Source organism: Rhea pennata, chromosome Z (genome assembly GCF_028389875.1).
Source record: "Rhea pennata isolate bPtePen1 chromosome Z, bPtePen1.pri, whole genome shotgun sequence".
Classification (NCBI taxonomy): Eukaryota; Metazoa; Chordata; class Aves; order Rheiformes; family Rheidae; genus Rhea; species Rhea pennata.
Window position 1 is genome coordinate 20,607,290 of NC_084702.1, and position 15,894 is coordinate 20,623,183.

The 15,894-nt window shown below is 35.7% G+C and overlaps 1 protein-coding gene across 3 annotated transcripts in view; it reads right to left on the minus strand.

Moving 5' to 3' along the window:
• The window catches only part of PSIP1 (PC4 and SRSF1 interacting protein 1), a 32,269-nt gene that overhangs the window by 12,201 nt on the left and 4,174 nt on the right, over positions 1 to 15,894 (minus strand). For 2 of the 3 annotated variants that reach the window (XM_062599246.1, XM_062599247.1), the window contains exons 3-10: positions 14,133 to 14,271; positions 9,712 to 9,828; positions 7,579 to 7,686; positions 6,942 to 7,004; positions 5,526 to 5,646; positions 3,761 to 3,836; positions 1,804 to 2,029; positions 991 to 1,109 (exon numbers count right to left, since the gene is read on the minus strand). In XM_062599246.1, coding sequence (XP_062455230.1) covers positions 991 to 1,109; positions 1,804 to 2,029; positions 3,761 to 3,836; positions 5,526 to 5,646; positions 6,942 to 7,004; positions 7,579 to 7,686; positions 9,712 to 9,828; positions 14,133 to 14,271 — 969 coding nt within the window. Of the gene's footprint in view, positions 1 to 250; positions 546 to 990; positions 1,110 to 1,803; positions 2,030 to 3,760; positions 3,837 to 5,525; positions 5,647 to 6,941; positions 7,005 to 7,578; positions 7,687 to 9,711; positions 9,829 to 14,132; positions 14,272 to 15,894 lie in introns of those variants that run through there. The other variant, XM_062599248.1, reaches the window with a different exon arrangement.

The window sequence follows — 15,894 nt, forward strand, 5'->3', positions numbered from 1 at the left end:
AAGATTAAGGACAATTTAGTCTTCAGCATTTCCTTTAACTGGAAATGCTTAGATTTGCTACAGGCAAAAAAGGGAAGTATAGTAGGTTTCCAGGGAAGGAATGAATGACAGGAGATAAGGAGAAAGGCTAGAGGATAAAAAGCCCCAAACAAACTAGATTTTTGTTAATATATGGGAAGAAGTTAGAATTTTGTTGTTACAAGTAAAGGGAACCATTATCCTCCTCCTGTTTCTCAGGACTTTTACCTTGTTCTCCCTTTCTTCTGCCCTCCCACCAACTGGAGATGGGAACATCATGCTCTCGCGCGGTGGCAGCTTCTTCACCCATTTGCAGAATAGCTCTTGAGAATGGGTCAGATTTCTTCCTATCGTCCCACCCCCCAAGTTTCTGGAAGGATCTTCTTTCCATGCTCATGCTTGATTCATTTGTGATAAATTATCTTCTGAATGCAGACTGCTCTTGATATCACTCAACTGGCCTTGCAGAGCCAGAGTAGCATAAGTCTTAATTTTTTCCTTGTTCTGTCTGACGGTGTGTGGTCCAGCTGCCAGACAGAGAAGGAAATGTTTTCCAGGGAACCCTAGGCATTCCACATCTGATCAAAAATCCATAGCTATGGACTAATAGATTCAACCAGTCTCTCTAATGTATTCCAGACTTAAGGTAAAATACATGGCTGTGCTGAAAAAATGATGCTTCTAAAGAGAACCCACCAGCTGTTTTAGTGCTAGAAACTCTAAGTCACTGAAAGACGGACATTGCTTAATTTCTAGGTTTAATTCTTCACATCCTCCCATAACAGTACATATTAAGAGGAGCTTTTTACTCTCCACTTAAAAGCAAGTCAATAGTGCTAGACCAAAAAGGGTGGGGGGAGAGAACAACAGAACAGTGCAAACTAGACAGAATTTTTTTCAGATTTTGTTTCCTTCTTTTAGTTTCAAAGTATTCTTGTAAATTGCAGACATCACATATTAAAACATACTCACGGCTCAGATTCCATCTGTTCCTCTTGCTTACGTTTTCTTTCTGCTACTTCCCTCTCATGTTGGCCTCTTATAATGTTTCTTCTGTGAGCTGCCTGAAAGCTTCTTCCTCCTTTTTTCTTCTGTTTTTATGTAGGATTTCAGGATTGAAGAGCAAAGAGAGAAGGACTTTTTAGACTACTGAAAAACAAGGCTATTAAATCATTGTCTACATAAACAGGTAAATCTATCTGTTCTAAATGTCTTTGTAGCAACTCTGGTCCATGGAACAACCTCATAAGAGTTGGCTTTCCCTGCAACTAAATACAAGACCTCTATATATACTGATAAATTCTGAATGATATTGCTACTTTCTTTCTTTTTCCTTCTCCCATGAATAAAAAAACACCCTAAACAACTGAAACACCACAAAAATCAAGAAAATCAAAGTGATTTTGATCATTTTGCTGCAGCTCTATGCAGCATTCACGGGAGGAAAAAGAAAAAAGGTCTATGCATTCAAAGAAGTGTATGTGTAAAAAAGCTTTCTGACAAAATAAATGACTCTTACATTTATATCTCTCTTACAAAAAAAGTGTCTTAGAAGAGATGTTTATCTTGGAAAATACCAAAAAAAAAAGTTACAGCGAGAACTATTTGACAGACATGAGTTCTGTAATTTTTTACTCTACACATCTGTACTAGCCATCCATAGCACTCCAGGCTGTACTACACAGAATTGAAGACCTGGCATTAGCTTCAAGAAATATCTTCAGTGAACTACTTTCCTCTAATTGATCAGTAAAAGAAAATATTGATCAGTAAAGCAAAATATACCTTGTCACCTTCTTGGTCTTCTCCATCATCTTCTGAATCAGAAGCTGACACAGAACCAACTTTCCCAGCATTTTTCCTTTTTGCTTCAGCCTCTTTCTTTCCTTCTTTTTTGTCAAATTCCTTCTTTGGTTTTTCTTCTTCCTTCTGATTCTCCTCATCTTTTTTCCCTTGCTTCTTGGGCTTTTCTTCTGGTCCTTTTTTCTTCACTTTTTCCTCCTCATTAACACTAAAGCATAAGCAGTATTTATCAATGATCACATTCTTTTAAATCAGGACTTTTTAAAAAGCCATAGAGTAGTAAGTTACAAAGTTAGTTAACCCTTAGTTTTTTAATCTATAGATTTTTCAAAAAAATTGTCTTTTTCTAAAACTATAGCCTGCTGCCATACAGAGAGACCTGGACAGGTTGGAGAGATGGACGGAGAAGAGCCTCCTGAGGTTCAACAAAGACAAGTGCAGAGTCCTGCACCTAGGGAAGAACAACCCTAGGCACCAGTACAGGTTGGGGGCTGACCTTCTGGAGAGCAGCTCTGCAGAGAAGGATCTGGGAGTGCTCGTGGATGACAAGTTGACCATGAGCCAGCAATGTGCCTTTTTGGCCAAGAAAGCCAATGGTATCCTGGGGTGCATTAGGAAGAGCATTGCCAGCAGGTCGAGGGAGGTGATCCTGCACCTCTACTCAGCCCTGGGGAGGCCTCATCTCGAGCACTGTGTCCAGTTCTGGGCTCCCCAGTCCAACAGAGACATGGAGCTACTGGAGAGAGTCCAGTGTAGGGGTACGAGGATGATCAGAGGGCTGGAGCACCTGCCCTACGAGGAACAGCTGCGAGAGCTGGGCCTCTTCAGCCTGGGGAAGAGAAGCCTGAGGGGGGATCTTATCAATGTGTATAAGTACCTGAAGGGAGGGTGTCAAGGGGACAGGGACAAACTCTTTTCAGTTGTCCCATGTGACAGGACAAGAGGCAATGGGCAGAAACTGAAGCACAGGCAGTTCTGCCTGACCGTGAGGGGGAATTTCTTCCCTGTGAGAGTGACAGAGCACTGGCACAGGTTGCCCAGAGAGGTTGTGGAGTCTCCTTCTCTGGAGGTCTTCAAGGCCCGCCTGGATGCAACCCTGTCTAACATGCTCTCGGTGACCCTGGTTGAGCAGGGAGGCTGGACTAAATGATCTCCAGAGGTCCCTTCCAACCTTACTGATTCTATGATTCTATGAAAAGAGAACTACAGTAATTACAGTATGGAGGTTCCAATGAAACAAGCATTGAGAGATATGCATAAAATCAAAGCCCCCATAGGAAGTTAATGTTCAGTTGTTCTTCACATGCTAATTGTCTGTATGACCAAGGACTATTCAGCAATGCGAGGACCATAAACTAGGTTTATGAAGTGTATTTAAGATTTATATATAGTGAAACTGCACATTTGCTAGCCTATAGAAAATGCCAATGCTCTGCTTCAGTTACTACAAACAGTAAGAACTTGTCATGAGAAGTAAATAACATAAAGACAAAATTTAGGTAGCAGATCAGTAAAAGAGCTGGAATTCACTTGGAAGAGACTTTTAAAACAAGGATTCAAGACAACTTAATAGTTTAGTTTACCATGATCTTTTCTTTCCTCTTTACAAATACTAACTTCACAGACACCTCGCTTTTATACAAATAACATAGCACTAGAGATACCTAAGGACTTTCACACATATTTTAAAAATTAGAAGGGTTAAGATCTTCCATCTCTTGTTCCAAAACTGTACTAACTTGACACTATCTACTATCCATTAGTTGCTGGAGCTATAAATAAAAATATTAAAGCAAACAGTAACTCATATTGAATACTACAAGGCAAATACATGTCAACAAATCAGGACTTATCATGCAAGCTTGCAAAAGCAATTATTTGGTTTACAATGAAGAAATTTTACATCAAAAACAAACAGACCAAAAAGCCAACAACTCACAGGTCGCCCTCTGAAGCACAAGATGGTTTCACCAATTTGGGTCTCCCTCTTGGTTTTGGAATCTTTACTTCAGAAGCTAGTATTTATATAGAAATAAGAGGTTAGTCTAAAGCCACCATTTGTTCCTTGTCCATGAGTACTGATTCTTACTCAGAAGATAAAAAAGCAATACTTGAATTTCAGTAGCTACTGTGTTACTGTAAAAAAAAATTCAAGCGTTACAACTGTGTATCAAAGTTTGAAAAATTACACTGTTATTCCATGTTTTAGTAGCTGTTAAGCCACATGCTTAAACTACTTATTCCTGTGTTTTTTTTCCTGCATCTCTGTGCATTCAGTATCATTTCAAATGCTGCATAGCCAATAAAAACAAGTTTGAAATTGGAGAACCAGAAACAAATGGAAAAAAAATAATTTATTGTGCATATTAATACTCAGCTTGTTTACTGCCAGTATTTTTAGAAATATTGTGGGGCTTCCACCACTCTTCTTCAGAGAAGTGTATGTTGCCACAGTATGGTATACAACAAAACTCTGCATGTTTTAAGCTTCATCAGTATTAAAGCAAGATAAATACTGTATCTGTCTTCTTGATATTTATACCTTTCAATTCTGTAAAATAAGAATATCAACTACACTACTTTTACAGATTCAAAATTCAAGAAAGTGCTTGTCTGATACCAGAGTGAATATTTGGTTAGGAAACATAATACAGTGTCTAAATTCCTGTTAGTGGTAGTATATAGCACTACTAAGCAAGAGATGTATCCATCATGGCAGCACTAGATAATGCTCCATCTTCCAAAAACATGTTTTATACAGAGGGAGAAAGCATTTCTTCTCATCCCTTCTTGATCTTATAGCCGGTAGTTAAGTGAATCTTGATTATGCTATAAGACATATAAAATATAAAAAATATACAATCAGTAAGTGTAGCGAAATTGTGTGGAGAACTAAACCAGTACCAATTTCCTCGCAGCTTCCAAGACAAATGTAATTAAGTAAATGTAACTATGGTTGCCCTTTCTGTAAGTTATTATACTCTGTATCTGTTGACACTGAAAAAGTAAAGTATAAATTATTTGTTTCGCAGACTAGATATTTATACAGTGCACTTAACTGCTAAAACAACCGTCTTCCCCTGCAGTAGTTAATGACCAATTCAAACATATCCACAAGCTTACCACAAAAATGCCAATAAAACAGAACACTGCAGATTAGTAAATGGTTCAAATTACATTGTTTTAAAAGATAGTTGCATTCTCTTCTCATTTGTCCAATCCACATAGACTGTTTTTTTAAAAAGAGGTTTAAATAAGCCTCTCAAACTCTTTTCTTGTTTTTCTTGTTCTCTGAGCTCCACCTACAGGAACAGTCTTCCTCAGCTCATTTTCTTATATTTTATATATATTCAAACATAATTTAACTATTTATTTCCTAGCCCATTGTTGGGTATAAACTCTAACAGAGCAACAGTGCAAAAAGACTCTTATTGCATACTCTGTAATCAGAGGCATTCTACAAAGGTTCTTCTAAAGGTGAGGTATACACAAATACAATGTATCTTACTCAGACAGCTGAGCATAAATGGCTTTAAATCTTCACTTTTATCTTAGATTCCTCAGTTTAAGATGCCAGATGTTTTATCATACAAGCAATTATCACAAAATTACTAGTAGTGTTACAAAATATTCTGTAGTAATTTAGGGTAAGTAAGGTATCTTCATGGTGAAAAAATTGTATCAATTTATACTTGCAAAGTTACCTGCTGGCCTTCCTCTTTTGGGGCTTACTTTTGGAGCCACTGCTACAGCCCCTGCTGCTGCTGCCACTGCTGCTGCTGCCGCCACTGCTGCTGCTTCCTCAGCTTCAGCTTGTTTCTCAGCCTAATTTAAAGAACGCATTTCACAGGTGAAAAACACAGGGCACTTATTTCTCAATTGCTTCCTGAAATAGCAGTTAAAACTGCTATCGAAAAGTATTATCATATTATTTTTCCAAATAATTTCCAGATTTAATAACATCATACTTAAATCTCACTCACTTCACCCTTTCATATCAACTCATACAGTAATATTTTTGTAACATTTTTAACCAGCACATTCAACTTCAGAACAATAGACTATCATGCTACAAAGCAGAACAATGGTTTATAAGCATTTTTAACATCACCCTAATAGCATGCCAAAAACATTTTTACGTATGTAAATTCACTTCTCCTATATACAAAGATTCTTCTTTCAGATGCTATTATCTCCCTATAGCTTCACTATATCATTACCAGTAGATGGAGCCATTCAAAAAAAAAAAAAAAAAAAATTCTAGCTTTATACCCAGCCATCCACAATGAAAAATTGCTATATTAATTCTAAAAAAAATCAGAATCTGCCAAACTGCACTAACTGGACAAAGTAAACTTCAAACACTCAAACACACTGTCAACTACTACACACAACATAAGAAACCTTCTGAATGCCCTTCTAATGCTAAGAATCAGAACACTTGAGTGCTGTAGAAAAATAAAAAGAGCTCTTTTCGGGAGCGTCTGAGAGGTTCTTGTCTCATTTATGAGGTGAAGTCACACACATGCACACTCACACAAATTCTTTCAATGCCTCACTGACACAGACTGGACTTTTTTTTCTTAATTTTAGGTTTATTTTTTATAGAGATTTGATTATTTTTCATAAGATATTCTTTAAGTTATAGTTTTTAAAAGTTTCTAACAATTTGGGTCATTTTTTGTTTAAAAAAAAGAGAAAGAAGCAATTACTGTGCATTTCATTTTCCTGAAACAAATAATATTCAGCATACTCTGATCTACAGCACAATGCACTACGGTTACACTTTGTCATTCATGCCTGCCATCAGCAGTAACGTACAAGTTAAAGTAGGAAATGGTTCCAAATTAAAATTATACTTTGCCCCACTTCAGTCTAGTTTTCAGTTGGATCAGTGCCCTGATGTGCCATGTGTGACCACAAGAATATTAACGTTGGAACAAGCTGAGTAAGCAATTGGGACCTCTTCTTTCATTTTGAAAAATTATGTATTATATAAATTTATAGCAGGTTGAAGAGGTCACAAAAGTGCAACCTCATGAAAAGTAAGATTATTTTAAGTGCTGGATTTAGGGCAAAGGAGATATTAATAAAGATAAAGTAATTAAGCACATTGTTACCTTTCTTTTTCTTCCTCTTCTAGCAACTTTAGGAAGAGATGTATCATTTGTTTTCATCACATCCTGTGAAGATAAAAAATAACAACAAAAAAGCTGCTAAAAATCTTAGAGTACCAAAGATATATTTTAAACAACTACTTTATTCTGGGCAATCACATAACTGATGCTTCTAGAATATATTTTAGCAAAAATTTCCTAACATTCATGAAGACACTTTCTACTAAATATCATCATTTTTAGAGAGAAATTTGATTACCAGTTAAGAAATAATACTGCTTCTTTAAAAAAGGTATGTAGTCATTTTTTAGTGAATTTGAATTTTTTAAATCCTTTGAAAAAATACATTTGCTGTACAGAATAAGTAATAAAAAAAACACTTTGCCTCACCTCTTTTAACTTAACTTACAGAGAATCCAGACTAAATTTTCCTTTCTAATGAAAGCTTTAACTCCTGTTAACTTCAATGAGATGTATAAATGTAACAATGCATATGAGAGCTTTCATTTTAAACTGCTCCTGAAACAGTCACCCTAGTAGTAACTGCAGTTTCTCAGTATTCAGAGATTAAAATTTTAATTCAACTGACATAGCATTAAAGTGTTTTTCTTTATGTGAAAGAAGATAAGCTTTCACATACTTCACTACTTGTTTTTTCTGAAGGCACATCATCTTCTTTTGTTGAATCTAACTCTTTTTCTTCTGTTTCAGCTTCCATAGGTAAGTTGTTATCCTCTTTAGGAGGAAACTGCAAATTGAAAAATCAACACAGAGTAACTAAAAAAAAAAAAGTGTAAGAAGAAAAAAAAAACTTTTTAGGGAATAAAAGTGGAAAGAGAACAAACTAATAATCATCAGCCTGTTGCCTCCTACTACTAGTCTGCTTTGCTCAAACAATTTAAGTCCAGATTTACACAGCTTTTTCAAGAACACATTAAAAGCCTAAGCCAGGACACCTTCATTCCAATATATATAATTGCAGCTGGCAGTCAGAATAGGTCAAAACACAACAGCGTGTCATGATGAAATTTCAGTTCCAATTTGTATTCATGGTAATGTAACTACGCTTTTTCTTTTTAACACCATATCACTATTTCATCAGTACTTCTAAATATTCATATTAACATTCAAGATTCATTTGGACTACTGTTTGTCCTCACATACATATGGCTAAGAGTCATGGAGCCTATTTATCAAAGAACATCACTCTACTGAACATGGACCTCATGCAGTAGATAGACCACAAACAAGATGTTTAATCATTTGTGAGCTAGGATTACATGATACCAATTAATAGTGACTAATTACTGTGCCTTTTTTCATGTTTGAGAGCATTTCAATTTGAGAATCAAGCCATATGAACATATATCAAGCTTTATGAACTATAATATCGCTCAGAAATGAACTATAATAGTTCATTTGGAGATAATCATCACAGCCTTGCAGCCAATATATGTGCATGCTTTTTAGCTACTCAGTGCATCCTTCCAGCTTTCAATACTACAGCCTTGTCCCTCTTGCAAGCACCTTCTACAAAATTCCCTTTTCAAAGTACAGTTACTGAACAAGCAATTCAGGCAGAAGGCTATCATGCAATATTCATAATTATTTGAAGATATGTAGCACCACTTTTTTTTTCTTTACAGATTATAATTAAGAGAAAATAATCACTGGTATGCTAAAACCCTGGGCAACTAGAGAGTACAATGATCAGTTTAAACGAATGTTGTAATGACATTATCATCAAAACAAAGGGAATGAGAGATTACCACTTAAATTAAGGACACTGACATCCTGTAAGGTAGTTATTTCCAGAATTGATATAGAAATAACTGAGATGCTAGAAAGGAATTAATACCATCTGTATCAAAAGCTTTGTGATTTTAGGATTCTTCTCCTTAATAAATCTGAAAAGAAATCCCAATCTTTTGCATATCATATGAAAAAAAAAAAAAGGGAAAAAAAAATCAAGGATGTAGAAAGTACAAAGATATTTTCCACACTCTGTAGTATCATCAAGTGCATAAGCTGGAAGGTTCCCTTCTCATAGTAGGAACTACATACAGCAGCAGCAAACGCAAAGACATTTCAGACAGAAATACATTTTCTTAGTGTGACTATAATATATTAAGAACAGAATCTTGTTTCAGAAGGATTTTAAAACACACATACATTTATGCAGCAAAAAAGGAAAACTTTGTCTAAATGAATTATTATATACCAATTACTGACAAAACACTTTCCTGATTTGGAGTTTGATTGAAACAACAGTGAAATCTTTTATGTGCATTCATAGTACAGACTGTGCAGTAATTCCAACCGACTCATGAAATCTGCTTAGTCAAATACACCAAAGTGCTCTTTCAGCCTAGACAGAACCTAATGAACTGTTAGGCTCTTAAGCCAAAAGGTGTTAACAATTAAAGAGAGCCACCTGTGTAGGCCGTTAAACAGCATTCAGAAAGAGAAAGGAAGTCTTAACTGTAAACCTTGGAAATCATTTCTACTTTCATCTAGTCAAGAAATACTGTATGAATTTTGTTCAAGTGTATACTGATTTAGAAAGATGTATCTGTAAAGAAATTCATTTTCAGAAGTATCTATATCACCTTTAAGAGAAACGGAGGACAAAATTACAGTGTATATGACTGAAAACAAGCAAAGAATACAATAACAAAACACCATCACTTTAAAACATTTAAATAAGGATTGTCAATACAATTTTTGCTTTAAAAAAAATCTGATAAAACAAAACATGAATTTAGTTACTTACTTTAGGGATGGTAGGTTTTCTTCTTTTAATTCCTGCTTTTTCTTCAGTCCCCTCAGCAGGCTCTGGACTAGTTTCTTGAACAGTTTCTTTGATAGGACTGTTAACAGCTGGATGAGACTTCAATATAAAAACATCACAGTTGAGATCTAAATCCCTTTCTGAACTACAGAGTAATGATAGAGAGATGTTTTGTCATCTGTAAGTTACTGAAGAAAAAAGTCTTCCTAGAGAAATCCTTTACTAGAACTGCAATATTAAAAAAAAAATCCTATTTTATTAATTGATATCTTTTGTTTTAAATTGTATTTTCATTACTTAACTTTCAAGCTCTCATGCAATAACAGTAATTTATTTTCACACTACAAATACTGCAAGATAACATTCACCCAAAGTATAAATCAAAAATAACTAAATAAATAAATTTGAGCTATGGGTCACATACAGTTTGTGAGGCTCCTTGCCCAACCCAAGAGATAAAGTCACACTAGAAATCAATTTCAGCATAAGGTACTGTCTTTAATGCAGTGAACATAAGGCAAACTTCACGTGTGTTTTTTGTTTACGCACCTACAAGAGTAATAAAGCCAATTAACAATTGTTCACCAAAAAAAATGTAAGAAACTAAAAACCAAATCCACTACTCAGAACTTTCCAGGCATTGTAGAAGGAAAAAAAGGACTGGGGGAGAGCAAACCAAAAACACCCTCACCACACTGGATTAAAAAAAAGGCAAGTCTGAGCTCCCTCCTTGCCAAGAAGTGCATTTTTAAATTAGCTATCAGTCCTAACTGAATAAGGAGAGCAACTAACTGTTCCTCAAAACATGAGCAGAATAACATAATAAAGAATTAAAGACATGGAAATAGAGGAGGGAAAGGAAAAAATACTATTTTTAATTCCATTACTTTGTAGACAGAATTTTCACTCGTAAACATTAGCTCTGTTGAACAAAGCAGGAAGAACTCCCTTGACTCTTTAACCTAAGCCACAAGCTTCCTTCTACCCTCTACCTCCTTTACTAACAGTTATAAGCAATATCTGCAAATAATAAATACTGCTTTCAAAACATTCCAGATAGTTCTGTCACTCAAACAAAATGCAGCTCTCATGATTTATCAGGACAAAATACACCCAGTAAAGAGACAGGGAAAAAAAAAAACTTTTTTTTTAAAAAAAGAAAAGTTATGAACAAATTAATCTCTTTTCATGGATGACCGACAAATTTGTCCCTGTAATACTATCTGAGTCCACCTAAAAATTCAATTTTGCCAGTATCTCAATATAATTTTCCTACTTTAACCTTGTTCTCTGTGCCCAAACACTAAGTTCTCTACTCATCCTTAGTTTGTAAGCTCTAACACCTATATTGTCTTTCTACTGTACTGTAATTATGCTTCATGTAACTTTGGAAATTTTATTTGAAAAATTTGCATGTAGATCAAATATAAAGATCAAGCAGCATCTTAAGATACATCCATTTGTGTCCAACAGTACAACAAGAAGCTTGTCAGTCTCCCCAAACCTTATTTAACAACTCCTGCAACATACTGTTTGGCTGTAATATGTTGTCCAACTTTAGCATTACTGGAAAAAAATGTTTTTCTCAATTTATTAGTTTAATTATGTTACCTTCCCTCTGAGTCTTCATTCTTCATCACCAAGTATTTGTATGGTACCACCAATATATTCTCTTTACACCAGTATCTTCACTTTCAAGATCACTCACTGCTTATGTTGACCTTCTTTTACACCCCTCTTCAGCTTTTGAGGTCCCAACTTGTCTTTGCCAATTTCAACCATTCTGCTACCCTTAAAATGGGCATAAACTTCCACATGAACTCCCATATAACTGCAACACTATATAAAAACACTCTTAAATCTTTCCTTTCCCAACTAAAGTATCTAGAAGCCTCTATCCCTCAAAAAAACCCTAACATTAATTACAACAGAAGCAGAAATTATTTCATTTCAGGCAGATGTGCATTATTTTCCTTACTGCTGGAAGGAGGAATCTGTACTCATTTCTCCAGCTTAGAGAATAAGACGCTTAGTAGCATCCTCACAAAGACAGTTACAACACCAAGGGAACTACAGAACATGCAGGTAATTCTACAGTTTTATCATTGTGAACTGAGTATTATCCTGCAAAGCATGTACAGAAATAAACTTGTTTCAGCACATAAGCTGAAAACAAGTAAAAATGCAGTAAAACAAATCTCAGTCCTTCCCCTGCCTTAGATAAAGCAGCACCTGCCTTCATCCTATCTGTGGTTTTTGAAGTTATGTAATATTCGAGGCTGAGAATTAAGCCCCAAAAATAGTGCTCCGTGAGAAAAACATGGAAGATCACACAACTGACTTGAAAACTACCAAAGTTTATCAGAGTATAGTATCCCTGAAATAGTTGATCTGAAATAAAAACTGCCAATAGGACCTAAGTTTTAACTTGTCTGTTTTATAACCTGATCCATTTTACAAAATGTCAAGTTTAGTTAGCTATTTGGAGATGTTCTCCTTCAGCACCAAGAAGAACTGCCCACAAACAAGAAGAACAGCTGGCTAACTCCTAAAGGCTTGATTTGCTGCAAGTAAATCCTTCTTTTAACAGTGCAAAGCACAGGATACAAGGAGAGGACAAGCAAAGCAAAAAGGTTTCAGCAGTTAAAGTGAAGATTTAGAAGTAAGTCTACTGTATTACTTCATTCATTCAATAAAACTGACAAACAACAGTGAATTAGGCATCAGGGCCCCATAGTCTAGTTGCTCTAACTGCTAAGCAATCACTACTAAGTAACATTCCTTCCTTCAATAAGCTTAAGGCTCACTCACAAGAGGAAAATTTTAAATATGACTTGTGGAAAGAAGCAGCTTTTTTTGGTTTTAAATGAAGAAATAGAAGGAGACTAATGACAAAGAATAACCTAATGGCTCTAGACAGAACCCAATGTGTTCACAGAAGTCTGAAAGAGCTGTCCAAGAACCTGAAGGTGTTTGAATGGAACTCAAGAGGTGGAAAACACTGTCCCCCCCACAAAAGCTGATGGACTAGAAAAACAGTATGTATCTGTTGATGGCATGTTTTATGTATTTCCCTTTGGAAATGTAAGCTATTTAGGAACGTCTGAGTTGCTATGAAAGCAACTCAAAGCACCGTTTAATTGAAATCACTGATCCTTGCTATGAGACAAAATATTAGAAGGTCTCTTTCCTATGGATTATTTAAACCCAGATTTTCAAACTGTTTGGAATGACTGGTAACACAAAACTCAGTTATGGTTCTCAACTGCCTCAGCCACCCATACAGCATCTCTCCTAAACCCTGTCACAAATAAAATAGTGAAAAGGTATGTCCTTGTATTTTTCAGTAGTAGGAGGAACTTGTCCCTTTATTAATAAAATCCTTCTGCACTGACAATGGGCTGAACATCTTCTCATATAAATAAGCAGAAAAAGATATTCCTTCAGAATAAAATATCTTATCTGCTGATTCTACTTCAGAAACACTAACCCTATACAGGGTTCTCCTTTAAACTAGGCACATAGAAACTTGAGATGTTTAACGAAGCGAGGATTAACTGGTGCAAAAATAGCACTCTGGAATTTCAGGCAAGAGCAACAAATAACATTTAGAGCAGTTTTTGTTGTTTTTGCTGCAGTGTTGTCTAGAGAGCCTAGTATGTGATCAGGCTACATTATGCATTGCAAAAAGATAACACGCTATAGGATGTTCACAGCAGGTAGGCAAAGACAAAATGAGCAGAACAATTTCTTGGACTTCAGAGTAAATTTAGGGATTCTTATGGATAGCTAGATACAGAGCTCCAGTTTAAGCCTGGAATACTTACCAAGAGGACAAGAAATGTGGAATCACTGATAGACAAAAACTGAACTGAATATGTTAAGTTATAGTTTGGGGGCAAGAGGGAAGCACTGCATTGCTTCCAAACACTAGAAGAAAAATACAGCACACAACATAATCACAGAATTAAATGTTACATAGGTATTTGTGGAGAAAAACACTTGGGCTTAGAGAATAGAATTATAGTGACTGAGGTTCCACAAAGTCATTGCTTTTGAAATATATTTGTACAGCACCTATGACATTTATAACTTGATATGTATTATTATTGAATGGGATTTTAAAAAACACATTCATTTTTTAATAATGTTAGCCCTGTACTCCAAAACAGTCAGCAATTCTTCCTGAACTTACTATAATAAACTAACATCTCCAATTGTATCAAAGAACCATCTACGTTACAAAAACATGAGAACAATTGTTAAAAAAAAAATGCCCTCCAACACAAATCCAACCTAGAATTGAATGACAGAACAATACATTGCTCTATAGCAGGGAAATCCTCACTGCTTTTTTCTGCAACAATATAGTAACAAAGATATGCAAACTCCAGTTAACTCACCTGCTGATGAGAGAACTTCACTTTGGGATTGTTGTCAATTTCCCATAACCCTTCATTGAAACCTTTTCTTTTATTTGGTTTGCCATATTTATCTTTATTTTCAGAATAAGGAAATATATCCTTTGGTCCCAAAAAAGCCCTTCAGGACAGAGAAAGGGAGAGAGAAAAGTTACCTCAAAATATGTTTTAATGGTTAGTGTTTTCATAGGAAGATAAGCACCAAACGTTAGTAAGATACAAAACTAATCACTGAGTCAATTGATTCTACTACAGAAGCATTTTAATTTTCCTAAACTTCTGCCTTCAGCAGCCTAGTCTTCCACTGCTGCTACCACCCAGGGCTCTACTCTTTCCTAGGATATTAAGTGTCTGCGCAAGAAACTGCCAACAGTATGTACCATTAGGATCGCAGCTGATAAAGCAATCAACTACTGGGAACCAGAACAATTAAAAACTAAGCAGCTCATTTATGGGCAGAAACAGTAGCTGCTTCCTTAGGAAAATAAGGCTAAAATTTGAAGAAGAATCCTTAAATTCTGACAATGGATTTTGAATTGCAAGGAAGTAATTAAAAACAGAAGATATGGCTTCAAGCCAACAAAGAAAAATCTTTCAAAGTTATTTAATCAAAAGCTCTATACTTACAAGACAAAATTAACAAAAATCTTTAGAGTATCTGAAATGAAAAAGCAATGTCAGAATACACTCAATGCCCAGGTTGTAAGAATTCTACATAATTCAGTATTATCCTGTAGTTTTTCAGTATGTGAAGGTAGGACCTTGATCATTTGATTTCCTTATTTAAGTTGCAAAATCTTTGACAATAAACATTAAAAATTGATTTTTGTTTACTCTCTTAGCAGAGGACTTGAGACTGTTTTTATATCTTTGTCTTCATCCACAGAAGCTGCCTTCCCCTAAAACAGCCACCCCCCCGCAACACAGTAATAGCCCTAGTGCTAGCTGTACAACTAAAGTTATTAGCCTTGTAGTTCTCTGTGTCAAAGCCACAGTATCCACATTATTACTTTCTCTAAGGTGCACTTCTGAAAATAAGATAGAATACTGAAGACCAGTATTCTAGTGTGCGCTCAAAAACATCAAGGCATATTTAGTTTCTGTTGTACTCCTACTTGGATTTCACAGAAGTAATCCAAATGATATTAACAGAAAAAGATGACATTTCAGTGGTTCATTCTCATTTTCACTCTGACTATACCCGGTTCTATCTGATTTTGTATAGGCTAGACTCAACTACTTGAAAAGTTGTAGCTACTTCTTTCTGTAGTGCTTCCTGGAAAAGTTAAATAGGTACCACTAAGCTCTATTTTTGTATTTTCTCCATCATCTTTACAAAGAGCTACTTGAGACTGCAAGGAAGATACAAATCATTTAGAAAGCTTAAGCATTTCCTATCCCAGCAGTAAAACAGCTTACCTATGTGCACAAAATATTAAGTAAGCCACTGTGACAGATTAGGCTGCAAATCACCCACCTCCTTGCAAGAGGTAGTTAGAAAGGATTCAGTCAGCATGGGGACCTAGCACCTGCAACATCTATCTAACCAGACCAAAAAGCTGGGGATGAAGACAAACAGAAACAGGAAGAGGCAAGGAAGGAAGGGGGGAAGGGAGAAAGAAAGAAAAAGAAAGCTATCACTATTCAGCTATCTGCTGAAGGGACGCATTTTTCCAAGGTTTGTATTTTGTAAGGCTCTGCCCACACTGTCACACTGTTCAGGCTTCAAAAAACATCGGAAATT